Source organism: Pezoporus wallicus, unplaced genomic scaffold (assembly GCF_028554395.1).
Source record: "Pezoporus wallicus isolate ANWC-B61680 ecotype Strahan unplaced genomic scaffold, APGP_CSIRO_Pwel_v1 contig_14703, whole genome shotgun sequence".
NCBI classification, from domain to species: domain Eukaryota; kingdom Metazoa; phylum Chordata; class Aves; order Psittaciformes; family Psittacidae; genus Pezoporus; species Pezoporus wallicus.
The window spans coordinates 504,680-532,259 of record NW_026635616.1 but is presented as its reverse complement, the minus strand read 5'-3'; the positions used below and the strand labels follow the sequence as shown (position 1 = coordinate 532,259).

The following is a 27,580-nucleotide window of genomic DNA, read 5'->3' as shown; positions in this document are numbered from 1 at the left end:
GCCAGGTTGGACACAGGGCCTTGGAGCACCCTGCTCTAGTGGAAGGTGTCCCTGCCCGCGGCAGGGGTTGGAGCTGATCCCTTCCAACCCAGACCATCCTGGGACTGTTCTGTGGGGCTGGGCCCCCATGGCGGCCGCCCCGCACCTCAGGCGCTGCCTCCCGTCACGAGTGCCCGAGCACCCCCCGTCCTCCCGGCCGCCAGACCCAGGCCGTGCCGCGGACCCTCCGGGCGCTAACGGGCACCGCGCCCCGCCCAGCCTCCGCCCTGCGCCCCGGAACCGCTTCCCCGGGCGACCCGGAACTGGCGGTGGCAGCGGAGGGTCTGCGGGCTGCGCGATGTTTGTAACGGTAGCGGCCTGTGAGTGGTGCGGGGGCAGCGGAGCGGGGAGCGGGACCGCGGGGGGGCCCCTGGGGTGGGAGCCGAGGTGGGGAGCGGGGGGGAAGCGGAACTTGTGAGCCCTCAGTGGGGAGGTTGGGAAGCTCCAGCGCTTGAGTGGAGAAATGGGAAGTGGCGGGGGGGGGGGGGGAGGGAGGGAGGGATGTGCCCTCCTGGTGTCTGGAGGAGGTTGGGCTGTGGTGGAGGAACGGTGCCGAGGGAGGCTGGGCAGAAGGTAGCGATGGCCTAAGCAAGACCTGCGTGGATGGAATATAGATCAGCCTTTGTTGGTGGGGGATTGTTTATGGTTTACGCCGTAGATTTATGATTGCCTTAGGTTCGGTTTGCTGACAGAAATAGGTAATTCTGCCTATTTCGTGCTATGTGGCGGGTTAGATCAGGGCAACAAAACACAACCTTCCGAGAAGGTCACTGTTATCCGAGAACAGCTCTGGCCCGGTTCACTGTGCGGCCACATGAACCACTGCACTGTGACAGGAGGCAGAGCAGGTGTAAGCAAGCAAAGAGTGGGGCTGCAGCTCTCAGTGGCAGAGTTGTTTATGTCATACCTGCCCTATGCGCGTCCCCATAGTGAGTTCATATCCAGCACCTGAAGCATCTGCAGGCTGCAGCGTCTGCGCACCGCAGAGGTAGTGGTGGTGGAAGACGGAGCAGGCAACTGGGCACGTAGACGGGTGGAAGAGTGCAAGGTTTTGGTGACAGCAAAGCTCTTTCACAGCCTGTCTGGGGCTATGGCAAAGGCAGGCAGTGGAAAACTCTTAATCTTTATATGTTGCATACAGAGGAAACAAGATAAAATAACTGTTTTCCTTTTTTATTCTTCTTCCTCTTCTTCGTGCTGAAAAAAAACAGTGGCCAAGAGCAAATCTAAGTAAGTGTTTTCCTCGTCAGCTTTTGATTTTTGTTACTACCCTATATCTTCAAGTGACTTGACATAATATTAGGTATTTCTAGCTTTTTGTAATGTACCCGAGAGGACTGCAGTCCTTAAGTCTAGCTGCATCCTCTCGGTCCTTCTGCATGTGTGTCTTTTCACAGGTAAGTGCAGAATGGTATAAACCTCCCTCAGGTTCTGGAATTGCAGCAAAGGCGGGTTTTGCCCTATAGGCTGTTGCATTTTGCAGAGCTGTAATATCCAAAGCACCCTGCACAGGGGAAACACACGTCTGTGCTGTGTGATTAAAGAGAGGCTGTATATTTTCCCCATGACCTTCCTCTTGTTGACCTTACATTTGTTTTAGTTGAGGAGGGCAAGCTGGGGTACACTGTGGGTCTTTGGACAGGTGCCGTGAACCTTTCCCATGGGCAGAGTGCAGGACACTTCCCAGCTATAGCATGTTTGCGTGTCTGTGTGTGAGCGGATGGGGTGCAGGCAGTGCTCTGGGCATCTTGGTTTGCTCTGTACTCCAGCTCAGGATGTCTTTGTGTTTTACTGTTATCTGTTATTTGTGGAAACAAACAACAGTAAAGCAGGATGTTTCTGTGAGGTGGAAAAACAGCTTTTAAAAATGGGGTTTTTCATGGTAATGTACTGATTTCCCCCACTCCCTTTTCTGTTTTCCCCCTGGTCTTCATTTCTCTGTTCTTTGCATAGTCCCATCTATACTTCAGGAATATGTTATCTCCTTATATTACCTATAAAATTAGGGTTTTTGAATAAGGTGTGTATTGTTCAGAAAAAGGCTTGGCCTCAAATCTGTGGTGCACAAGAATTTTAAGGCCTGGTTGTACGGATACCACTGAAAGGAGAAACCACACAGAGGGTCTGAGGAAGTGGGTGAGATACAGGGGAAATAGTCTGTGTGGTTACTGTTGCTACAGTACTGTACAGGAGAGGATAATAACTGGGGATAATCCCTACACTGTCCTTTGTCAGTTGGTCGCCAGGAATCCAGCATTCTGTTTATTTTGATCTCTAGAGTGACTTAGATTGCAGAGCTAAAATGGGAGAGCTCAAGGAAGTACATTGGTCAGAGCTGCACAAGTGGGGAAGAATGGATGTCTCTGGAAGGTTAATTTTGACAATACAATTTTGTGTTAGAAGCAGGAAAATCCAGGGAAATTAATTGAATGCTTACGTGCAGAGATGTATCCACCTTTACATTGCAGTGCAAGAGAAGGACACAATTTGCAGGCTGGTTACAGGGTTTGACCTTTCTTTTGAAACTGCAGAAGCTGCCCCATGTCTGGGAAGTTGTGCAGATCTGGGCATGCTTCCAGGCTGGAGGTATGGTGTCTCCTCAGTCTCCTGACTTGTCCTGTTCCAGGGACACTGCAGCTGCTGCCAGTCAGCCCCACAGACCAAGAGCCCTCCAGTGGGGAAGGGGCTTCCTGGTGCTGGATTAAAGCCCTGTATCTGTAGTGGGATGGGCCATGCTGATCTGTCCTGCTTCTCCTTTTGCATGCCACTTGTTGCATCCTATCTGCTCAGGTTCTTCTCTGCAGGTGGAAGTGATATTCTGTGATGCAGTGTCATCTATAGCCCAAACATCTTCAACTACCATCATCCTTCCTCTGTCGCTGTTCTCTTTTAAGTTACAATGACTCAAGTGTATGCTGATTCATTTTTCTTTTCCTTTTTTTTCCTCCTTCTTTTACTTTCCTTTTTTTTCAGTTTTTCTTTTCCTTCTCGTTCCTTCTTTTCTGTTCCCTTTCTTTCCCTTTCTCTCTTCACTGCTTTGTGGAGGAGCTACTTCTTTCTGGTCTTGTATTCTGTTCACGAGTTACTTAAACTTGATGCTGGATCTTACGGGTTATAGTGGGCTCTTTGTCTGTTGTAAGCTTAGCATATAATACTGACACTCCTCTCCAGAACAGCCATGAAATTGAAATGAAATATCTTACGTGACTCTGCCAAGTTGTTTATGCTGAAAGCTTGTCCATGCCCCGGCAGACGGGGCAGGCCCTTGCTGTGTGTTGGTGCACTGACACAAAGACATTCCTTGTGACTTTAGATACATCCTGGTGAGGATGAAAAGTGCGGCCGAGACAGGCTACTGTTTCAACGTCAGGAGACTCCGGCTGCAGGAGAAACTGGTCCTGTACAAGTACGATCCCATTGGTAAGAGCTGGGGGAAGAAGTCTGCCTGCTCTGTATAAGCTTCTTGGGCTGTGTGGGGCAAAAGGATTGAATGTAACAGGATTCTTCCCATCTAAGCAGAATATGTCATAAGATGTTTCATACTGGGATGACTGTATGGTTGCTGTTCTTTATGACATTCCAGTGGGAAGTAAACTTTACCCTCATTACAGATCGTGGCAGTGAAACAAAGTAATGACTTGCCTGACACATCAGAGCTTTGATGACAGCCATGCCACATGTCAGTGGCAAAGCAAAGTAACACAGGAGTTCTTTCATTCTGTTTCTTTGTGTGGTTTGATAGACTGTGCTACCTCCAACAAGCAGCCACGAAGTACGCCTCAATAGAAATGCTCTTTTATGCTCCCATGGGTGCTCTAGACAATAAATTTTAACCATCACTTACATAATAGACTTTTTCTTTTGAAGAAATAAACACAAGTTCGTCCTTCTCCACAGATGATACTGCTGTCCACGTGACAGTTTGTGGGTTCTTCTATGTTCCTCTGGACTTTGTAGATTTTCTCAGTTTAAGAATCCTGTTTGTTGAGGGGTTATAGCACTTGCCAAGCTGCCTTTTGCTCACCCAGCTTTCTGAAAGATGGCTGAGAGCTTAAGTTTCTGAGGGAGAAATCAGTCTGTAGTTACTATTAAAAAGCTTAATTTGGGGAAACTCAGAACCTAAACCAGAGCATGCTAGAAATAGCATGACAGAGTTAATGCGAGAAAGGCTTACTTAAATCTCTAGAACAGAGAAGTGTATTAAGCAGCTCTAAGTAGATGACATAATGCATGGCCAGTAGTTATGTTTTTCAAGCTTATTTTTTGATTATGTTCTTGTTATCTGACTGACCTTTTCACACTGAGCTCTGACAGTACAGGAGGTTCATGGGAGGTGAGAGGAGCCGCCACAGAAGCAGTATGCTCTCATTGGAGGACTCACGCTGACAGAGGTTGTGGTCCCCTTCTGAATTCCGTACAGAAGGGGAATTGGAGATCACTGGGATTATTTTGTTGACTAAGAAAAGTTGAAATTACTGCATTGAGACATTGTGCAAAGTGATCTTCTAGAAGCTTCTCAAGCTGCAGGGAATGCGAAGAGTAGGAGAGCTCGGGCTAAGCAGCGCTTCTGTTGTGGAACATGTAGTAGGTTGTTGAAGTACGAAATTGGAAGTAATTAAGAAAAAAAAGCTCTGATCTTTGTAGCCGGTAGTAGAACACAAGTGAGAAATTGATGTGCGAAAGTGCTGCATGTGTGAAGGGAAGTAAATCCGAGTCTAGATACCAGCTCACATCAGGAATATGTTAGGAAGCATTTTCACTTGGCATGCATTTTCACCTTATGTTTTGTACTTCTCAGAAACCTGGGACCTCTGCAGAATGAAGCTTTTTAGTGAAGTAGTGGCAGTGGTGCCCAAGTTTCACTACCTCCTAACTGCAGCAACAGAATGTGTTACTAAGTTGCACTATTTCTTAAAATGAAACTTTTATGTGGAAGAAGAGATTTTGTTATTGTGTAGCTTTCACAGGAATTCATATAACGCAGTTCAGTCGGAACAGTGGTGCCGTTCGTATGTCATTGTAAAGCTTTGCTTTCATTTATTTTTGGGGCTTTTTTAAAGTAATGCATTGACTATGCTGAACATGCAGCAGAACTGACTTTGCCAGCATGTGCATCAGGCATTGGAGGCAGGGTCAGTTTGTGCCTCTCTCATGGATCCACAGGACACTTAGTTAAGGTTTCAGTCAGTCCATGAGACCACCTAGATCCAGCTCATCATCTGTAGTTGTTCGGGCTTTGAAGTTGAAGAATAGTAGAAAGCAATAAGAACCTATTTTTGTCCCTACACTGAGCAGCTGTGACTCAGAATAGTCACACAGAGCAGCTGTTGAATGTTTTCAGGCACTCAAATCTTGATACTTATTTCCATAGAGGTAAAATGGACCTCTTAGGAACTAAAAATTACATGTGGTAAAGTGAAAGCACTACTAAACCCTTCAAGACCTGGTTAGCAGCAGCGCTGCACCAGTCGGTTGCTCCACGCTCATTTAAGCAGCAAAGACAGCCATGAGAAAGGGACATAGGCTCGTTGGATTGCATTTTAACACTTCAGGCTTCTTAACAGAGTCTTTTTTTCCCCTCTAGCAAAACAACGTGTCCTCTTCACAGAGAAGAGAAAAATCCGCTCTCTCTGAACAATGACCGGAGTTGATTTATGTGAGAGGAGAGATGGTCTGGGGGGAGGATGGGGTGAATACTGATTCAGAAATCCAGCAACATGGGCTGAAAAGAGAGGAAATGAACTGGGATCACCGTCTCCTGTGATTTGAAGGCCATTGTGAATAAAACAATGTAGAGAGAGAAAATTCTTAATGTCTGGACATAGATCATCAGAGTAACATTTATTTATCTTTTGAGTTATTTTTACAGTACTCAATTAAAAAAAAATTAAATAGCAAATCCCATTGTGTTTTCCATTGTGAAAGAGGTTGTAATCTTCAAAGGAGCTATTGTTTTATACGGCAATAAAAATTAACATTTTCCACAGCAGGAATTCAATGGCAGGATTGCGAGTTTTTCTAACCTACCAGCCACAGCTTCAACAGCAGTGACCACGAACTGGTCATTCCTTGGAGGGGAAGTTCTGCACCAGCACCTTCCTAGGAAAGAAATAAACAGTGGGAACCCGGTGAATTGAGATGAGCTTTTGGAGAAGCTGTGACCACGGCTGTAAGGGCTAGGTTATTGTCAGTCAGGTAAGCAGGATGGAGTTTTCTCTCCTGTGTGTTTGTCAGGCATGAGGAAAGCAGACAGTGTAGTTCTGGGATAGTTTTGCAAGTTTTTCTTCTTTAAGTAGCTCACCTCTTAGCTAATAGTGCTAGAAATGTTTTTCAAAGTCTACCTTAGTAGCACTCTCATCCTCTTTCCAGTCTGAGGGACCTTCCCCAGCCTGGCAGAGCACATGGGAGCAGATGGGGAAGGAGCCAAGTGCTGGCCTAGGTGTCTGCAGCCCAGGACTGACACTGTAGTCTCAAAGCTAATGCTCTGCTTCATGTGAGCATTAGCCCCGTGGTTGTGTGTGGGGCTAGAGAGACCTGCTGCTGTGCTGTGTTCAGAAGACCCCATGTGCCCACCCCGTCTTACTACTCTAGAGCAGCAATGAACAGGATTCCTCAGGTAAGAAGCAAAAAGGCTTTCCTGGTCTTTCCAGGTGGCAGAGAAGAACCTCAGCAGTCAGGAGACTAATGTTGTCTGCGATAAGATAAAATTGGTACCTTGAGCTAAGCAATGTCAGAAGAGGTTCTGGGGCAGGTCCTTTCTATAAGGATATGAAGATTGTGCCCCTGCTGCCTGGACGCTCACTGATGCGACGTAATTAGAATTCCTGACCATTTCCTCCGTGGGTAACTTGGGATAGTAAGCCAGGTAGAAGGCCAGTGCTCCCACAAAACTGTCTCCAGCTCCCTGGAATAAAATGACAAGTTTTAGTAACCTCAGAGAGGGAAACAATTCAGACACATTTACTGGAAAGACAAAAGTTGCAGCACGGGTTGCAGGAGCCAGGAAACTGTTTGGGGGTTGAGTACTATTCACTTTTCTATGCCCAGGAAATTCTGCTGTGTTAAACTGTCGATACGACCGTACTATCCAAACCACGATCCTGTCTTTGTGCCCAGCTGTTGAGTCAAGGTACACGCTGTAATGCGACTGAAAGCATAAAGAAAAGCAAGTGTGCCACAGTTCAGCAACGTGCTGTTCTAAACACTGCTTTTGAAACTTCCTGTTGTTGGAGTGTCCAATTTTGATTTCTCAACCTGAATGTTTCATTAAAGTTATTTTTCCCTCCTTTAACTTCTGTTTTTCATAAAGGTCAGTGGTAGAAGGGACAGAGAAAAGGGGAAAAAAAAAGAAGCCACGTGGCTTGTGGCATCTGTAAATTCCTGGTTGCAGAAAGATACATTTGGATGCCTCTAGAACTTGGCTGCGGCTTATTATAAAGGTCCCACTCATGAAGGTCTGTGCTGTGTATCTCACATAACCCACTCTTACTCCTGGGGCAAGCTTTGGCACCTGTGATGATTTGCTGTATGAGTAGAAGACAGGTTCTCCTGGCAGCTATGGCCCTTTCCAGCTATCCATCCCTGGGCCACATCTCCCAGCAGAGCTGTCCCATGCTCTGCCCACCCTGCATGATGATCCCTGGGCAAACAGGGAGGACACCATGCCCTGCCTTGCTCTGAGGTACCACCTAGTGCTGCTCTGATCAGCAGAGAGTGACAACTGTTTGCCTCACAAGTGCTTTTGAACAGTAACTGCTGTTTTGTGATGTTGACTGCTCTGTAAAGTCCCCAACAACTGGCAAAATGATTCATTTTTAACTAGATTTGCTCATTTCATTCCACAGGGTCCCTGCCCCCTCCTCCCCTAAAACTGCCTTGATCTCTAAGGCCAGACTAATAGCAGTTCTTGTTGATATCATAAAACTGGTTCTAAGGTCCCCTTTTTGAAATCATACTTTTTATCAGGAAAAGCATTACACTCAATGCACTGGTAATATCTTCTGCATTCAAAACCCAGCATATGGACTATCTCCCCTCAGGGGATTTGCCTCTGGAGTTGTGATAAATAGGCCTCAAGAGTCATGGGACAAGAGCAAAGGGCCTGGAAAAAGTTAGTTAAGATAGCTGAGCAAAGTTTCTAACTGGAAGTTAATGTTAGGAAGTAGTTTTCCAGCTCTGAGTTCTAGTGGTTCTCAGTGTTAAACTCCTACTTCCCATAAAATGAGCTGCATGTAAGATCATTCCAGCTAAAATCCCACCACTTCCACAGAAATCTGTCCGTAACGTTACAAGCAGCTGACAGGCAGGGCAGAGCAGTGTGGCAATGCAAGGGGACCCTACAAGGGTAAGCACAGGATACAGGCGCCCACACCGTGCCTTGGCTCTCTTTGTCCAGCCCTTCCACAGCAGCTGTTTGCATTGGCGTTCCCAGATGGGAGACTCCCTGCTTAACTCTCACTTAGCCTGGTGTTTGGACTCTATCTCCCATTGCCTTCCCAGTGGGACACGATGGAGAGCGGCATCTGGCAAGGCAGAAGTTAACAGGGAAGCTGTACCCCCGGCGGGCAGCACCTGTTTCAACAGTTCTGTATTCCTGAACATGGGCAATCGAAGGCTTTTATCAACTTCTGCTGGGCCTTTGTCTCTCTCCTGGTTTCCAGAGTGCTCCCACAAAGGCAGGTGGAGCAGGAGCCCGTGAGTGCTAGTTAAGCATTGCCAGTGCCCTTTGTCTGATGCATAATACAAGAATCCCTGGCCCATCTCGTGAGTTTATAATCTAATCAGTGCATGATTAATTATTAAAGCTATTTTGGCGCTGCTGTTACAGACAAGTAGAATTTCAGATCTGTTATGCTGTAGCTGTAGCAGGAAGAACTCATTTTTACATCAAATATTTCTCATGCCATGATCACTGGCTAATGGAAGTGGCCAAATACTATTTTCATGCAGAATGCTCAGAATATCAGGTGTCAGATAGCAAAAACTATTACTCACAAGCAGCATCGAGCAGAATACTGGCTTTCTCATCTTTTTAAATGGAGGTAACTAAATACTGCCCCAAATATTTGCTGCACTGTTTGCTACTGGAGCAAGAAAAGACTAACTGCACTTCTCCCAGGTCTTAGCATGGATCATGGCAAGAGAAAACGTAAGTGATTCTCCTTGCAATGTTACTGTGCCTCTCCACTTGTGGGTGATGCACTGACATTGTGAGGCAGCTGTAGATCTCCCTTTTGGAGAGGCTGGACAACATGAGGGGACTACAAAGGTGGAAAAGGGGTGAAGAGCAGATCTCCATGCAGAATGGAATAAGGCCCCCTAGATAGAAAGGATTATGGAATGACTGGGACAATATACAGAAGGATTTGATGCCCAGAAACTTTTGCTGAAATCCTTACTTCCCATACATAGACTGAAGGAGTTGGTATCTCTAAAGCTCAGCTACCGCAGACCCCAAGGGTGTCATATGTTCAGTTGCTGGTCAGTAAATGTTTTGTATGTGGGGTGTTTTCAGTATAGCTACTGAAGTGCAAACAGCGGCATGCATCAGGGTGATGATGCAGATGCCCTGTTCAACCTCACTTCTGGTCCATGCAGACATGACTGGCCAAACATGCCTTAAAAAGCAATAGCAGAACTGATTCAGCTGCAAGGTTAACTGCAGTAAAAACTATTTTCAGCTTACAGAAATAGACCTTCCCTCTTTGGTATTGTGGATTAAGCTACATTGGGTTTGGTAGATTCAGAAAAGGTCAGTGTAGAGCAGAAGGAGGAACCGGCTCAGAGTAAAATCAAGATCATCCAGACTCTGGATTAGCAAATACTGATTTTACATTTACCTGTTTCAAAGTCTTCTGTAAGCAAAAAAAAAAAACAACCCTGCAACAACAAACAACTCCTTTGCAAAAATAATGAATTATGAAAATGACCACTAAGGTGCATTTATTCTGCCCACTGACAAAATATAAACACAGGATATGTAATATTTTACATTCTTCAGCATTTCTTTTCCAGGAATTCTAAATCCATTGCAGATTTTGAGATAATCTTCATCTCTGTGAGTGCCTGGAGACAATTCCTTCCATAAGTATAAAAATTGAACTTGTTTAACCTTTCCCTAACGCTCGTTTGTATGAAATAAAATAGAAAGCTAGATCAAAAAAATAAGGCCTGATATGGTGTGGCTCGCTCTAAAATGTGAATGTTATGGGTTTGACTAAGATTTACAGTTTTGAAAACCTATTTATACTCTGTGCCACTAGTCTGGAAGGCCCTTGTTTTCCTGTTTGTCTGGAAAAGGGCATTTTTGTGTGTTACAATCCAGCACCGATTGAGATTCTGTGCCTCTAGAGAAGAGAAAACCCACGAAAACACTTCTATTTATACCTTAGCTTTTGTTAGTCCTGATTTGTCAGAAGCTGGTTCACAACTTTAGTAGAACTATTTTTATACGATGCTGCCCTGAGAAGCTTTTTAAGGAAAGTGCTTTGTAAGTGGAAACTATATTGTTCAACAGACTTTCCAGCAACGAAAGCATTTTTCAACCAATCATGCGTGGAATAATAGGATGCATTTCACTTATACAATAAGGTATCTTGTTCACCTGAAAAACTGGAGGCCACGAGGCCAAAAGCACAGTTCACAGCGTTTGCAGCTGCTTTGTTCCAGGGCAGCCTCTTGCTCAGGCTTTGCCCTCCCTGCCTGTCCTCTTGGGCAAGAGTGATGCCAACCATGTAAAAACAGGAGGGGGCTCTGGCTCATCGTGTTATTGCTGAACCACAGAAAACCTTCCTCAGCTGCTCTTTCAAGAAGTCACATAGAATCATAGAATGGTTTGGGTTGGAAGAGAACTTAAAGCTCATCCAGTTCCAACCCTCCTGCCATGGGCAGGGACACCTTCCACTAGAGCAGGTTGCTCCGAGCCCCTGTGTCCAACCTGGCCTTGAACACTGCCAGGGATGGGGCAGCCACAGCTCCTCTGGGCACCCTGTGCCAGCACCTCAGCACCCTCACAGGGAAGAACTTCTTCCTAATACCTATTCTAAATCTACCTTCTTTTGGTTTAAAGCCATTCCCTATGTGCACTCTGTGTATTACATGGATTCACTCCATTAAATACATTGTAAGAGCATGTTCCCAAGGAATGATGTGTTGTATAGCAGTAGAAGAGAAACGTTAGGCATGCCTGTAATGATAAATGCTTCGTCTAGTGAATAAATCAAAACATCAATCCAAAAGCTGTCAAAAACTGCATTATAATGTAGAATCAATGATATTGCTTGCAATGATGCTTCTAGTCTCATAAGAGCACTCATAGCAGTGCAAAAATGAATGAAGCCTGAGGATTACATTGATATAGTGTAGTCTAAATGCATGGCAAGACAGAGATGCCCAACTGTGCTGAAGGAATTGGGCCTTGGAGAATTCCTGTTGTATTTATAGCACTCCAGAACCATGTGATACTGGATTATGCTGAGGCTGTTATCGCTTTGTGTCACATCTGCTCAACATTCCTTGCTGTTCTCTTGCCTACTCTGTACCCGAACTACAAATTAGCCCCATGTAACACAAAAATAGCTACCAGTGAAGATGCTCACATCCATTCCTTGTAAGCAAGGAAAGCCTAGGTCTCCCTACAACAATCCCCAGCTTGTGGGTTGATGAAAGGTTACTAATGGAACCGGTGAAATATTTCCAGCCCTCAGGACATACTTGGACACTCCTGTGCCATGAGGGTCTATGTCTCAGCTAAGAGAGAATTTTAGCTAAAATACTCAGGGAGTGAAATATCCCTTGGTAACTGTGTGGTGGGTTCACCCTGGCTGCAGGCCAGGTGCCCACCAAAGCTGCTCTATCCCTGCCCTCCTCAGCTGGCAGAGAAGATACAAGGAAAAGCTCATGGATCAAAATAAGCACAGGGAGAGATCACTCACCGGTCACCATCATGGGCAAAATAGACTTGACTTGGGGAAATAAGTTTAATTAATTACCAATCAAATCAGAGAAGGATAGTGAGAAACCAAACCAAACCTTAAAAACAACTTCCCCCCCACCCCTTCCTTCTTCCCAGGCTTAACTTTACTCCCAATTTCACTACATCCTCCCCCCAAGTGGTGCAGGATGACACAGGGAATGGGATTGCGGTCAGTTCATCACACACTGCCCCTGCTGCTCCTTCCTCCCCAGGGGAGGATCCCTCACACTCTTCCCCTGCTCCAGCGTGGGCTCCTGTTTGCATAAGCCACAGCTCCTGCCAGGAGCCTGCTCCAGGATGGGCTTCCCACAGGGTCACAGCCTCCTTCAGGCATCCCGTGCTCCAGTGTGGGGACCTCCGTGGGATGCAGGTGGAGATCTGCTCCACCGTGCACCTCCAAGGGCTGCAGGGGCAGAGCCTGCCTCACCATGGGCTGCACCATGGCCTGTGGCAAAACCTCTGCTCTGGAGCCTGGAGCACTTCCTCTCTTCTCCTGCACTACTCTTGGTGTCTGCAGATACTGGTGGTGGGCTGTGCATGGTTGTGCTCACAAGAGCAGACCTTTAGAGGTCACAAGCTTCTAAAACATGAAATAGCTGAAAATTACAAAGAATTTCCCACTAGCACTGTTATTCCTATATCTGTGCATGGAATTCTGAGACAGAAAGAAATGATAAAAAGTCCTTAACATGGAACTACCAAATTTTGCAATAAAACCCAAGTAAACTTGGAACAAATAAACAGGGCTCACCTTCCTAAGTCTAAGTTAGGCTTTTGGTGCAGACTAGAGAGCACTGCAAAGCTACTTGGGTTGAAGATAAAGGAGAAATGCTCAGAGAAGCACTCTGCACACTGTGCTCCAGACCTTTGGGGTCTGGATCCACAGCTGCATTACTATGCTTTATCTGTGCTCTGGTAACTGAGTGTTTCTGCAGTCTTGCCACAAGGACAAGCTAGAACATGTTACCTTAAGCTGAAAGACGATACAGAGAGAGAATCCAAGGCGGTAGTGCTTGTCTGCTCCTTTCTCCTTCCCCTCTGTCTTCCTCAAAACACATTGCCACTGCGTGTTGTGGTCTGCATGCTCCAGACCAAGTCCTGGGGAGCTGTTGTGCTGCTGCCTCACCACATGCTCCTTCCTCCTAGCCACGTGCAGAATGGCTGTATTTGGCCACTGTTTGACAACGGCAGGAGGTGTAAGCTAACACGTTTTAATTTGCATTCCCTGTAGGTTGACAATACGCTCTTAACTAAGTGATTCAGACTGCAGTTTCGTAATAGGCTTAAGCCAATCCATGGTTATGTTATGGCTGAAAGGCTCAGTCCTCGCTCATGTTTTTATCCTTGTCTCATGTTCCCACACCCTCCTCTACATCAGAACTAGCGCTCGTGAGGTCAAGCAGTGAAGCAGATCAGTTCTCTGATCCTTCTGAAGGCTAAGCCAGCCAACACTGACCAAGAAACACGCAGATCAGCAAGCTGCTGTATTACCGCAATAGCTAGTCCAGTGCAAAGGAGAGAAAGGTTAGAAACACTCCTTTCAGCAGCAGCATGATCTTGGATCAGCCTAAGCCAACTGTGAAACCTCACCCTCGGTCAACACCAGGCAATTCATTAACTCAGTTGTGTATCCAAGACATAATACTCTGGCTTCTCACTCGCACAGGGAGAGCTGCCTGTTCCACTCTTCCCCCTCCACCCTGTGGGCTTGGACTGGAGGAGTGAGGGAACGATCACGCTTCCTTTCTGTCTCTTTTCCAGGCTGTGTTCTGGGAAGCTGTGGGAAGGAGCAATCCCTGACTTCCTTGCATTTATATTGCATCGTCATACTTGCATAGCCATGCAAGGGGAAAATTTCTTGCTCACTTACTCAAGCTGAACGAGGGCAGCATGTCCTCTGGTCCTTCACATGTCTTGAGAACTTAGAGGTAACTCAACTACACCCACTGCAGACTATCAGTTGGGAAACATCAAAACCAAAGTGCACCGCAAAATGCTTCACATCAGCTGTCAGGAATTTTTACCCACTTCCTGACAGATTTCCTGATGGTTCATTAACAGTGATTAATCAGCATGACCGTTAACCCCCTGCATTCCTGAGAGATTAATCTCGATACAAGGCCTCCTGCATGCATTTTCTTTCCTTTCTGAAACATCCTACTACATGAAGTTATTCACTGTTTCTAAAACGATCAGTGACAAGCATTACAGATGCATGAATTCCCCTATAAAGTTATCTGGTTTGTGGTGAACGTTGGAAACAAAACATACAGCATTCACAGCTCTGCAGTTTTTAATTTGTATGTCATCTAAAAAGCACAGCTGAAAGTATCTAGAGATCTGGCAATAGCACACAGTCCTGCTTTACATTCCAAGACCCCTGTACAGCATCTGTTTTGAAGGCAGGTAATAGCGCTCCCATTTCAGAGGACAGGAAATGAACCCAACTTAAGATCAAGGATGTTAAGAACACCCACTTTGAGACATCTGTGGGCTCAATCCAGAGCTCCTGATCTTGCAAGGACTTCAATGTGGGTCACACCGGCTACCCATCCTTTGAAAATGAGGCACAGCTTGGGAACCCCAAAACTGATGTGTACAAAACTACTAAGTGGACCTCCATGAGGTGCCATGTTTCTGCTGCATTCTCAGTCGGGATCAGAACAGAGGAGCTCCCACCTTGCTGTTTGCAAGAAAAGCACTGCAAGGTGGCTGCGAGGTGATGGCTTTCTCTTAGTGCACAGTGAAGAAATCTGGGAGGGAGCATGGGAGAGCTTCGTTCTGCCAGGTAATAATATTCCAGTATGCCACTCAACACCAGGGAAGAAAGTTATTGCGTGTTACAGACTAACCCCAGAAAGCCAACAAAGTATTCACCCACAGGGAACGCTGTTTTCTGAATCATCGAAACAATTCAGTGTGCTGATGCTCGTATAAACTCCTTTCAACTCCAGACAGCATTAATGAGAGGTGACAAATTTATGTCTTTCTTACACAATGGAGTAAGAGCACTGAACCAGGAACTCTACACACTGTTTGGAAAACAATAGATCCATGCTGCTGAACCTGTGAAATTCCCATCAACAGAACAATTCGCCGCTACTCGGATTCCTATGCTACCAGAGTGATAAGATATTTTGGCAAGGAATATTTCAATTTAGGATACAAGTCTGTGTAAATCATAGAATCATAGAATAGTTAGGGTTGGAAAGGACCTTAAGATCATCAAGTTCCAACCCCCCTGCCATGGGCAGGGACACCTTATGCTAAATCGTATCACCCAAGGCCTCGTCCAACCTGGTCTTGAACACTGCCAGGGATGGAGCATTCACAACCTCCCTGGGTAACCCATTCCAGTGCCTCACCACCCTAACAGGAAAGAATTTCCTCTTTATATCCAATCTAAACTTCCCCTGTTTAAGTTTTAACCCGTTACCCCTCGTCCTATCACTACGGTCTCCAATGAAGAGTCCCTCCTCAGCATCCCTATAGGCCCCTTTCAGATACTGGCAGGCTGCTATGAGGTCTCCACGCAGCTTCTCTTCTCCAGCCTGAACAGCCCCAACTTCCTCAGCCTGTCTTCATACGGGAGGTGCTCCAGTCCCCTGATCATCCTCGTGGCCCTTCTTTGGACTTGTTCCAACAGTTCCATGTCCTTCAGTTAGCTTTTGCCTTGGTACATGATTCTTCCCCCATTTCACATCTATGTTCTGTGACCTCCTTTCATCTGATCTGAGAGTTCATTCCTCACAGAGAAACTCAAAGTCAGCAGAGGAAACCCTCCACACTTGGTTGTTTGTTTTTTTGTTGGAGCACATATAGAAAACTTATGACATACAAAACACAGTACTGGAGAACTCTCATCACACTTCAGCTCAATACAAAACTCTCCAGTGGCACTCTTGCAAAAAGAACAACTTATACACCAAGATGGGTCAACAACAGGGGAGCACGTAGATATCGCCACTAACAGAAACAAGATTGCAGCTGAACATGCTACAGGAGCTCTAGCTACCTTTCCCAAAGCTTGAGCTTGCACAGAATCAGTTGTGGTTGAAGTTTGTCACTAAATGTATCAGCTGCTCAGAAGGTTGATTTGTACTTCTCAAACTGGTTTATCAAGCCTCAACAACACACAGCTAGTTTCCTACCCTAATCAAAAGCTTCACTTATCTCACTTCCTTGAGAAGTACTCCATTCCCTTCATTATTCATGTCACGCTCATGCCAACTTGTAATTTCTTCCTAACAAAGCTCATGCTTAGGTGTTAATTCACAAATTTCATGTAATGAACATATGAAACTACAGCTGAAGCCCTGCCCAGAATACATCATGTTACGCTGATAGTACTCTGCAAATACTGGCAGTAGGTTTCCCTTCCAGACAATGAGCCAATGAGCTCCCCAACCAGGACAGAACTGGCCAAATTGTCATGACTGTGTCACATCAGGGCTTCAGGACCCCATAGTCTAACAGCCAAGTCAGAAGGGAAAAACCTCTTTGCTGGGCAATTTCACTAACCACACATGTTTTTTTTTTTCTCTCTGACTGAAAATGCCAAAAGACTCTTAGTGATCCCATCTAATCTGATGAGATGCACTCAGAATGACACAACTGCCATCTCGCCTGGAATTGATCAAAAAGCCATTCTTTTTTTGCACGAAAGCTCCATATGCTCGAGTGCCTCTTTCAAAAGTAACTAGGCTTTGTTGGCTGGCCACTGCTCCTGCCTACCTCAGAACTACATATCCTGGAGGGAAAAAAGAAACCACCAGACTTCAGGAGTTGTTTTTTTTTTGTCTGAGCTCACTTTAGCGTTGTCCTCTTGCCAGCTCCCTGCATTCTTCTTCCTACTGAGTTTGTCTAAACTTTTCGATGAGTACTCGAGCTGTATCTCCTCTCTCTAGGTTCAGCCAGATGTGACCTATGAGCCAGAACTGCTGCTCTGCTCTGGAGTATTGTTCTCTGTAACCCACCCATTCTGCTGTCCTTAACCTGTGGTGGGGCAGATGTGCAGAAAACAGAGTTCCCACACCTCAGTCATGGTTTCCAGCAGTAGGTGACCACTAAGGCACTGCAAGCACCAAAAGGCATTCTCTGTGGGATTCCCTGTAAAATGGATCTTTATAATGAACATACTTACTGCATACTTAATGATTTCAGTAACAAAATCACAGACAGCAGCTATGAGGCATAAGACTTTCCTTACCCCTTCCCTGTATTTCATAGAATCACAGAATGGTCAGGGTTGGAAGGGACCTTAAAGCTCATCCAGTTCCAACCCTCCTGCCATGGGCAGGGACACCTTCCACTAGAGCAGCTTGCTCCAAGCCCCTGTGTCCAACCTGGCCTTGAACATTGCCAGGGATGGGGCAGCCACAGCTTCTCTGAGCAACCTGTGCCAGTGCCTCACTACTCTCATAGTGAAGAATTTCTGTGTCTATTTGTGCTTTGAAAGGAATAAAAGCAATACTACTTATAGCCATTGCTATAAGTAAATATTGTTGCCAGAATTTGGAATTTGGTTTTCTACAGTGGAGTTGTTCTAGAAGAGCTGGTTTTATACCTGTGTGTCTATCTCTACACACACAGTCATAAAACCCTGAGAAAAGTGACAAAATCATTACACTCAACTGTAAACTCTCTATTAAAGACATTTCTATAAGTTACTGTCATCAGTCACCAAAACTTACAGCTTTAGCTTCCTTCCATTAGTCTAGCTTAAGCTGTAAAACATATTCTGTCCTTGGGACAGGCTACTAAAGATTTCAGTCCTTTACTCTTTATAAGAAAAAAAACTTCTGGCATTTTCTGTGGTTAGAATTTGCAAAAGCAAGAAGCCTGATTTCCCCACTATTCTCATTTCTCTGTTCTTGTTCTTTTGAAAACCTAATTATGCAATATCACCGATCCAGCACAAACCTTTCTGGTTTCTGTAGTGACCAGAATGGGCAATGTAATCTCTGCTGGGGGAAATCAGGTCTTAGTTCATTATCAACATTACTGCAATTGGGTAACTAAGCAGGCAAGGGGCTCTGGGGCCAGGCTTGCCTTCTCTCTCACCATAGCCAGAACTCATGAACAGATTGAGCAGACTAGGTTACATTCCACAACAGCCAGGATGATACCTGGTTCTGCAGAAACTAGCTTTAAGGAAGAAAAGGAGGCATAAGACATGCGTAAGCTAACCATAAACACAAGAGGTAAAAAATACTGAGGAGTTTGGCCAGGAATATGCTGCACTATTACACAGCAGATCACATTTGCAGCTTCCTACGGCTCAGGCCAGAAAAAGATGCTTGGGAAGGTGACGCTCTGGATGTGCCAGAAGCGCCAGCTTCCACTAGCTATTTTTAACTGCAGGAATTTAATTAGAAAGGATGGCTGCACACAGTTGGTCTTCCTTCCTCTCCATCCTTTGTGCAGCTCAGATATCCCCGAGTGCTATACACCATTACAACTGACACTGTCTTGTATGCATGCTTGTCGTGGTTTAAACCCAGTCAGGTAATTCGTTCGCTCACTTCCCCCCCTTTCTTGCCCTCCCCCTGCTCTCGGAGGGACGGAGAGGAGAATCAAAAGAATGCAACTCCCACGGGTTGAGATAAGAACAGTTTAGTAACTAAGGTATAACACAAATCACTACTGCTACCACCAGTGATAATAATGATAAAGGAAATACCAAGGGAAGAGAATACAACACCTCACCACCCACTGACCGATAACTCGCCCCCCAAGCCCGACCAAGCTCTGACCGATACCTCCTCCAACCCTGCAGTCTCCCAGCCCTTCCCGCTAACTCACCGTTACATCCTGGGCATGACGTGCTGTGGTATGGAATACCTCTTTGGTCAGTTTGGGTCAGGTGTCCTGTCTCTGCTTCCTCCCGGCTTCCCCTCCTCCCTGGCAGAGCATGAGGCTCACAAAGTCCTTGGCCAAACCAAAACATCTCTATCAGCTCTGTTCCCGAGCCGAAAGTCAAAACACTGCACTGAACCAGCTACCAAGGAGGAGAAACATGACTGCTACTGCTGAACCCAGGACAATGCTTTGGAGGCCCAGTGTCTGCTCCAAGCACAGGGTGAGCCACATAGCAGGACTGAACATCCTCTTGGAGGAGACCATGTGCTGGCTTCGTTGTAAAGACAGGGGGAGAAGAGCAAATCAAGAAAAGGGATGCAGCATGTTCCACTGCAACGATTTTGATTTATGTTGCAAACCACAGCTAGCCCAAGAGAAGCAATAAAAGGGCATGTCCTACTCTGCACTCAACCTGTATAAATTTTACCAGTGTTTCATTTACTAAAGCATCCCAGAATTGAGGTGGCACAAAGACAGCTTGAAGATATTTCTGATTTTAGCTTCCCTAGACCTTATCAGAATATAATCTCAGGTCCAGATGTTGGATGCTGGATTCTTCACTCGTTCTGTCCCCAAACAAAACAATTCAGTTGGTGCAAAAATGCTACCAGCAGCCCTACTTTTTTCTGTCCAGGCCAATCAAATGGGTTAACTTCTGAACCGGAATATTTCTCATTATGACAATAGTGGAGCCAAAGCATGTGTCCTTGTAGTGTATCTCCACAAATCCCTTACAGCCTCTTCAAGAAGCATCCAATGCAAAGCAACTCTGCATTACTATGCACTTTTTCATTCACATGGACATCTACAATGATGTCCAGTTCTAAAAATGAGATAGCTGATACCCTGACAAAATTTTTCCTCCAGTCCTAACTCTGGTTCAAGAGAAGTACAGAGAAGAAGTTATGGTTTTATCAAGGGAAGCAGGTTCGCTTGCCACTGGCAAGCCAGTCCCTGTGCGCTTTTGTTCCTCATCTGCAAAGCAGTGGTAAGAATAGCACTTTACCTTGTATTGTGAGTGTTGTGAGTACAGAGGTAGTAAATAATGTAAAGTGCTTAGCAACTTACGTAAACATGTATACAGAACAAAGATGTAGGACACAATGGGACAAAACATCATGAATTGATATGGATGGTGTGTAGCCCAAACCAAACAATTCTTGGTATCACTAAAGTAACTGGGACAGAAACTCAGATTTATGATGAAGTTTTTGTTGCCTGGCACTCTGTAATCTTAGAAGGGGCTTTAAAATATCTAAATATTGGTTTTAATCTTCTTTTTATTCTACATCTTCATTAAGTACCCCCTTGTAATTTAATCCAATTTGTGGCAAATGCTAATACTGCTTTGGGCCCACTTCTCCCTGTCAGCTCTATCTGTTAAATTATGCATTTCCATCTGGAAAGAAACTGTACAGGACTGTAGGCTCTCTTCCACTTAAGAGTCAGGAATGGAAAGGGATTTAATTAGATGCTCCGTGGTTGAGAAAAGGACTAGAGCAAAGCCTGGGTGGTCTGTGGAATCTTCCACTGGAAAACAAGGCTGCAAATTGTTCTGTGCAAGCCTGCTTCTGTTTGCTCATTTTGTTTACATTGTTTGTTCTTAACAGATTAAAATAGACAGTTACTAGGCAGATAAACAGTGTTTCCTTCCATGATAATGCTGTCTAGAAGTAAAGAGAGTAGCATGGGTCATTTTTTGGCTGCATGACCCCAACTCGCCATGGAACTTGGAGAGGGTATTTTTAGCTGGTGTTTCAGAGCACCTAATCGCTAACATTTTTTGTTCCATTTCTCCTACCTGTGAAGTGGGGATAGTATAGCTTTCTGCTCTCAAAGAGGAAAGAGGGCTTGCTCTGCCATTTCTCAGCTGACTGCCGATGCAGAGAGACGCATCTCATGCAATCCCTCTCATCACTGGCTGGATACCTGTATAAACTTCGGCCACTGGCCAATCCTTCAGAAACAGAAGTGTCTTCAGAAGGCCTGAATCAGAAACTTGTGATGAGCCAAACAATTCCCATCTACACTTAACCGTGAGTCAACTCAAATGCAGTGATTTCAGTCATGTGCCCTTTCACAGTTCAGCTGAACTTCAGAACATAATAGACGCAGCTTTAAATAGATTTACAGTGCACATTGCTGATTGGAGTGTCTGGAAGATTAACTTATTCCTCGTGGTTTTTGTGTTCCAAAATTCAATGGATTCCATATTTGTAAAAGAGGGAACGCAGAAGTCTAAGTCAGAAAGTGGGCTATGACTGAAACTAAACTTATTTATTAACCTATTTTGGTTGTGTGTTAAAGAAAGGAAGCTATTATGCTGTCGGTTTGTGGGATGTTAATGGGAGCTCTGGGCATAATTACTCTGTGTTGGTGTGTGAATAAACCCCACTGATAGATAAGCTGTTTGCCCTATAGTAACTTTTTCCCTTTCCTTGAAGAAGAAAGGGAAGATAAGAAAAGAAAAAAGAGAAGAAAGAAGAAAGGAGAAAAGAAAAAAGAGAAAAAAAAAGGAAGAATAAAAATTAAGAAAAAAAAACAGAAAAAGAAAAAGAGAAAGAAAAAGGAAAAAAGAAAAAAAAGAAAAAGGAAAATGAAGAGAAAAAGAAAAAATAAGGAAAAGAAAAGGAAATGGAAAGGGAAAAGAAAAGGAAAAGGAAGAAGAAAAGGAAAAGGAAAAGGAAGAAGAAAAGGAAAAAGAAAAACAAAAAATATGAAAAGGAAAAATAAAAAGAAAAAGTGAAAAAGTGAAAAAGAAAAAAAAATGAAAAAGGAAAAAAGAAAAAAGAACAAAAGAAAAAGAGAAAGAAAAGAAGGAAAATAGAATCTTGCCCTTTGTGGTCACTTTACTCCTTGCTACAGCCTTGGGTAGGAAAAGGTTAAACACTCAACAACATTTTTCTCTTCTTAGCAAGTTAGAGAACTGTACATCAGACACATTGTCTGCCAAATGCTTCATTTACTACCAGCTGCATTTTTACTTTGTTGAGAGATAGCCGAAATAAAATCACTGTTCTTTGTGGAAACGGCGTGCTAAATAATGTACGGCTACAAGATTATTAAATAGCAAAGGCATTTGATAATATTAGAGTCAACCACAAGTCCCACTTCTGCTGATGCACAGAATTTTGAGTAATTAGTCATTGCACAGAGTGTTGTATTTATATCCCCTTGAGCTTCAGACGTTAGGCCACAAAGTCAGGAGACAAAGAATTGCTGTTATTAGGAGGACTGTTTTGGATTTATTTATATTCTAAGGCTTTATTTCAGTGTCCACTTCACTCCTCTGGCTCAGGCTTCCTCCAAACCAGAAGATACAGCAAAGTCAGAGCATTTTAGTGTAAACCATATTTTTACAGACAAGACCTCTTAATTTCAAGCAGAACTTCAGTGAGTTTGCAAAGCCCCCAAAGAAGCACAACTGGCCTGAGGTTATATGACAAGCCTGGGAAAAAGGCCTCCCAGGTTCTGTTCTGATCTCTAACAGACTTCTCATGGTTTACATGCAATACATTAATAGCAGCTCCAATTTACGGATAGATGAATTGGGATACAAAGAGGACAAGTAACTCTCCCAAGGATTTACAGCAAGTCTTTTGCAGAGCCCTGGAACTCTTACTCAGTCCTTTGTTCAAATTGCTAAACCACACTGCCTTCTTTAGACCACAATTACTGCACAGGCCTGAATACTGTCACATATCTAAAATTATACAGCTATACACTTATATGAGGCTTTATTAAAATAAAGATTGTGTAACATCTTCAGAGTTCAGTGCAAAGCTGCACAGTGAGCACTCAATTGCTTAAAGACAGCCTTTTTAATTGTCTCCCATAGCAAAAGAGCCAGATGTAATATATCGCAATGAGAAACCAGAGGGAAACTTAGCAGGATTCGAACACAAAACATCTGATGACAAATTCATATTCTAGCAATGAGCCTTCATTTTGCAGAACTGACATGAAAAAACAGTGGTAACATTTATGATTGTGACAAATAGTATGTATCATCTGTCTCTGAGAATGTCACACAGAGTAAGACTCTATGGAATAAATCACACACTCATGTCAAATTTCAGGCATAACTGAGTAGATTAAGTTTTGAATTTGATCATGTCTCAAATGAGTTTCCTGTTCATAAGCATGGCTTATAAAGGCTATAAGGCTAAGGAGATCAACCTAAGCTGAGATCCTCAGCTTCCCTCAGCAGGTTGTGTACTCTCTGTATCCAAAAGCACAACCAGACAGGGAAAATGCTGGTATCATGAGAAATGATACAGGGAATTTAATGTTGTGCTTCGAAATACTGTGAAGTTAACCATGCTGGGTTCTCCATGAGATTTAAAAGGGAGACCATGGACTTGTTTGGACTAGGGGCACCTCTGTGAAAAGCGATCACACTTTTCCATTTAAACATTGTGTGCCCAAGTGTCTCTGCCTTCACAGGGAATACATCCATGCCTAAGCCAGATATGCAGATGCCTGGTCTCCTGATTGTGAGTGTGCTAATGCAGGACTTTTGTGCACACAGCACTGGCATGTGTAAACCCTGCGGTCAAGTAAAAGCTGATGAAAAGAGCTTAAGCAGAGCAACTGTACTTAAAACTCCTGATGGGATGGAAATAAGAAAGTCACCCTAGCTGATGCAAGCATGCATGGGTGCTATTCAGCATCTTGATTCAAACTGGGCTCTAGAGCAAACCAGAGGTTTCAGAAACTAACCCTAGAGTACTTCCCTCCCCAGAGTGACCTCTGTGCTGGCAATGGGGATGTAGGGGGTGTCAGTGGGGCAGCTCTGGCTTGCTTGGTCATCATTTTCCACTAGTACCTCCACACAGGAGAGATTCTGCCTGTGCCAACCCTCCAATTGAAAGCACAGATCCTAGACAGGACACCCCACCTTCAACTACAAGGAGCAATGACAGTAAAAGGCAAAACCCCGAGTCCCGGGGTGCAGCCCCAGAGCCAGCAGACATGTTCCAGCCTGCCACAGCTTCTGGCCACTAGACTGACCCACCGCCCAGGAAGGCCTGGCATGGACAACCCATGGATAACCTGGAGCCCCCACAAAGCCCACCTGCACATACCAAGCCCTAGGCAGGCCTCCACAGTACCTCAGGGGCACGACTTGGTCCCCAGCTGCCACCTGAAGCACTCGGCTCTGTTAAATCATATAGTGTTCTTTTGCAAAATGGAAGGGAACTAATCTCACTGCTGGCCAGATTCCAGCTTTGAGTAATTACTTTCTTCTGACAAATTTTCCTTGGCAGTTTGAATGGAATATAATTAGTAAATGTAAATAGATGTAAATAGTGCTGTAAATTACACTTTGCGTGACTGCAGAAGCAGAGGGGGAGAGTGAGGGTGAAGGGGCGAAAAGAGCAGAACTTCATTCTCCACACCATAGACAACGGTGTTGCCTTCCCTGCCATCAGACTGGGAATGCCTCTGCCAGGACGGTGTGTTCAGGGCTCGTGCAGCAGCAGATGCCACGATCTAGGATCATCATGTGGTTCATCACACAGATCATCCACTTCACCTCAAGTACAGTTTTGACCTGGTGGTTTTCAGTCATGTCCCACAGCTGTGTTCTCAAGCAGCTGCTGTGTTCCACCTCAGCTGTGCTTCTGCTTCAGCAGCAGGCAAACTGCTTCACACACAGACACACTCAACTGCTAAATGTGTGTGCATGATATTATTGTTTTCTATGAAATGGTTGTGAATGGTTTGTGAAACCTTCTGCTACCAACTGAAGAAGTGTCATAGAAGTGGAGTTATATAATTATCCTTCACAGCTATTTTAATGCAGCCTCGTGTACTAGCTTCACCTAAAGCGGAAATAGCTCCTTCCAAAAATAAAACAAATGCATATATTTAACTTCATGCAGTCAAGTGAATTTAAAAGCAACTATTTAAAGTAATGAAAACAGATTATAACGTACGCTTTTCTTATATTATCTACACATTAATACTTTTCTATATGTCAAATGTCTCTTACGTAGGTCATCTGCTTTAAATACACATTGATGTGGCTAGTAAGCTTCATCAGGTATTGCTTTCACATAGTAAATCTGAGTATGATTTTTCAATAATTCACTTATTTTTGTTTTCATTCAAAATCTGCATATAGAAAATAGCAGAAACTAGTAAAACAAAGGGAAAGTTTGTTTTCTTAACAAAAGCTTGTTGCCCTGTTTAGCTATAACAGGAGAAACAGATGTTTCAGCTTTACAATACTGAGTCTTGCAAAACTTCCCTCTGAACGCCTAGTCGTGCTCTACATGTTTTGGACTGTGTATGGAGAGCTCTGCTAACAGTCATGGGAAGCATTGCATACATTAGCAAAGCCCACATTAAGATAATTAGCGCTAAAAAAAAATAAATCAACAAGCCTCTTTTTTTTCCCCTTTATAGTATTGATTTAGTGTGGGTGAAAAATGCCAGATTTTCAATCGTGAAGATTCATGTTCCACCACAGAGCGGGAGATGGAGCCAGCTTTTCCCACTGTTCTGCCAATAAACTCTGAGATGAACCGTCTCAAGAGCTACGAGGAAGAGCCAGGCTCTACGGTCTAACAACCCGCAGCCTCTCTGATGAACCTATGAGCACGGAGAATGGGGAGCACACAGTGTGAGACTAAGGGAACTCAAATTCTTAATCTTTGTGGCTGGACTTGTGCAAGTATTTTCTTGTAAAAGATGTCCAGAATTGCTGTGGCCGGCAGAAAGGGCCAGGAGGCAGTGCTGAAGTTGCACTGCTGCAGAGAGGCCTCCAGGCAGTGGTAGCAGCTATGGGAAAAGTTCTGCAGTGAAGGAAGTCTTTGAAGTTCATTTTGTATCTCAAGTGTGTATCTTCTAAGTGACACGCTCTGTTTTAATACAGACTGTTTTCCTAAGGGGTCTGCAAGTCTTTTGCAAGTCCTGTGATGGGTTATACACACGTTTAAGTCTGTCTGGTGGTAACTTTACCTTCTGTGGATCCAAACAATGTCAATATGGATACTGGCACATAACCAGATGTGATTGGATTATGGCAGCTTAAAAAATGACTCCCTGGTCCCTCGAGCAGCTGAAGTCAGGGCAGTTTAAGGTAGCAAGTTTTGTTTAGTATTAAATTACATGCTAAGAGCTTGCACATGAGCAGCTCTGAATACTCTGTGGGTAGGTGGCTACTTGCTAAGCCACCTAACAGCTTGAGTTTATTCTCCTGGGGAAGGATCCACTGCAGACATACCTCTGAAGACAGTAATGTGTCCTACTAGGAAGTTTAGTATTTATTTTAGTAACAGAATTATCCAGGTTAGTTGAGGATGTTTGGAAGGGTTGCTTTAAAACCACTTGCTTGCAGGCAAAGTGATAATCAGTCTAAGCACTGTAAGACTTTTCTAATGGAAGGCCAACACATCTTTTTTCATTCAGTCTGCAAGAGTAAACTGAGCGCAGCTGTTTTACTGAAAACAACCCACTGGTATTTAAGCAGATTAACAAAATTAACTGTGAAAATCCTCTGCTATGTGAAAGCCAATAACCTGGTGGCCACAAGGAGGCAGGGCAAGGATTCAGTAAACTCAAAGAAATTGCTTCATTTAAGAAAAAAAAAAAAGAAAAAGAAAAAAGAGGAGCATTGAATCAGTTCAGTCATGAATTTCTGAACTGCTAGGCAAGATAAAAAGCACTTTTCAGCCCCAGTGTGTGGTTTCAGTATTGCTGCTTTATTCCAAGAGCAGCAAATATCTTAGGATATCAAACAATATGACACAGCTGACCTGGCAGCAATTGTCTGCTTCTTTTGAAGAAGCAGATCACACATGTTTCTTCTTCATCACTTCTGTGTGATGTAAAGAAAAACTCTAAGGCTGAGCTTTGATAGCAATAGTGGTTTTACCAACTCAGAGCAAGCCACACTGCCAGGTTCACAAGGTGTTTCTCCCAAACTGATAAACTCTGCTTCTGGGCAGCTTTGGGAGCTCTGCCTTTTGCTCCCATGGCACTTCTAATTCAGTGCTAAAAGCAGGCAGAGGCAGTTTGGTGTCTCTAGTACCCTACCAAGAACCTTATGCACAGTACAATACAGCAATACTTCCTTAAACCAGAACTTAAGGACATTCCAAATTCAGCACTAACAACAAGGTCAACCTTTGAAATGACAAAGAGGCAAAAGAGGAAAATAAAGCCAAAGTATCTCTGTTTCAGAGTTAAATTGAAAAGGATTCAATTTAACAGTGAAACAGCCCTCCACAATATCAGCACATCACAGTCCAAATCTATGAGTGACCTTCTGTCTCAGATGAAGTGACTACTCCTAGCTCTGCCACTGCATGCTACTGAGCTAGGTAATTTCAGTCCTCTATGCCTTTGTTTCCTCATCTTTTAAGCAGTTGCTTTCCCTCTTTGTGAAGCAGTATGAGGCCCATGGATAAAAAAACATGCTACAAGAACTAGTTATTATTAATGCAGTTCAGATATGGAATGCACCAGATGGCAAAATCTCCAGGATTTTAATGAACTATTGTAACAGAACATATGTAATATGACGTTATTATAACAGGCATTTAAATGTATAGTTAGTACATACAACGTGACCTGCTCTGCTCTCGGTAACTCCACTGGAATTATTTTGGATTTATGTCAGATAATACTAGGAACACAAAATAGCCCCATATGTGCAATGTGGTAAGGTTTTCATAGCAATGCTATCTTAACTAT

At 44.2% G+C, this 27,580-nt stretch overlaps 2 protein-coding genes across 4 annotated transcripts in view; one reads left to right on the top strand and one right to left on the bottom strand.

Moving 5' to 3' along the window:
• The first annotated feature begins 331 nt into the window (after nucleotides 1-331).
• Nucleotides 332-6,037, top strand: MRPL33 (mitochondrial ribosomal protein L33). 3 transcript variants are annotated; one of them, XM_057397027.1, is made up of 4 exons: nucleotides 332-359; nucleotides 1,251-1,269; nucleotides 3,353-3,459; nucleotides 5,624-6,037. In XM_057397027.1, exons 1-4 carry the CDS (start codon nucleotides 338-340, stop codon nucleotides 5,671-5,673), a joined length of 198 nt encoding a protein of 65 aa, XP_057253010.1. In that variant the 5' UTR covers nucleotides 332-337; the 3' UTR covers nucleotides 5,674-6,037. The 3 variants fall into 3 exon arrangements, with proteins under 3 accessions (XP_057253010.1, XP_057253011.1, XP_057253009.1); XM_057397028.1 differs by lacking the exon at nucleotides 332-359 and adding an exon at nucleotides 479-494; XM_057397026.1 differs by lacking the exons at nucleotides 332-359; nucleotides 1,251-1,269 and adding an exon at nucleotides 2,327-2,409.
• The window catches only part of RBKS (ribokinase), a 71,212-nt gene continuing 49,493 nt past the window's right edge, over nucleotides 5,862-27,580 (bottom strand). Inside the window, exons 8-9 of the mRNA XM_057397024.1 lie at nucleotides 6,754-6,943; nucleotides 5,862-6,138 (exon numbers count right to left, since the gene is read on the bottom strand). Coding sequence (XP_057253007.1) covers nucleotides 6,770-6,943 — 174 coding nt within the window. The 3' untranslated portion in view covers nucleotides 5,862-6,138; nucleotides 6,754-6,769. The remainder of the gene's footprint in view (nucleotides 6,139-6,753; nucleotides 6,944-27,580) is intronic.

Bases quoted from the DNA above. Each gene is read 5' to 3' on its own strand.
- MRPL33 (XM_057397026.1), top strand. From the start codon at position 2,342: ATGGGAGAGCTCAAGGAAGTACATTGGTCAGAGCTGCACAAGTGGGGA. The intron at 2,410-3,352 runs GTTAATTTTGAC...TTGTGACTTTAG, and splicing joins AGAATGGATGTCTCTGGAAG to ATACATCCTGGTGAGGATGA. The intron at 3,460-5,623 runs GTAAGAGCTGGG...TTTCCCCTCTAG, and splicing joins GTACAAGTACGATCCCATTG to CAAAACAACGTGTCCTCTTC.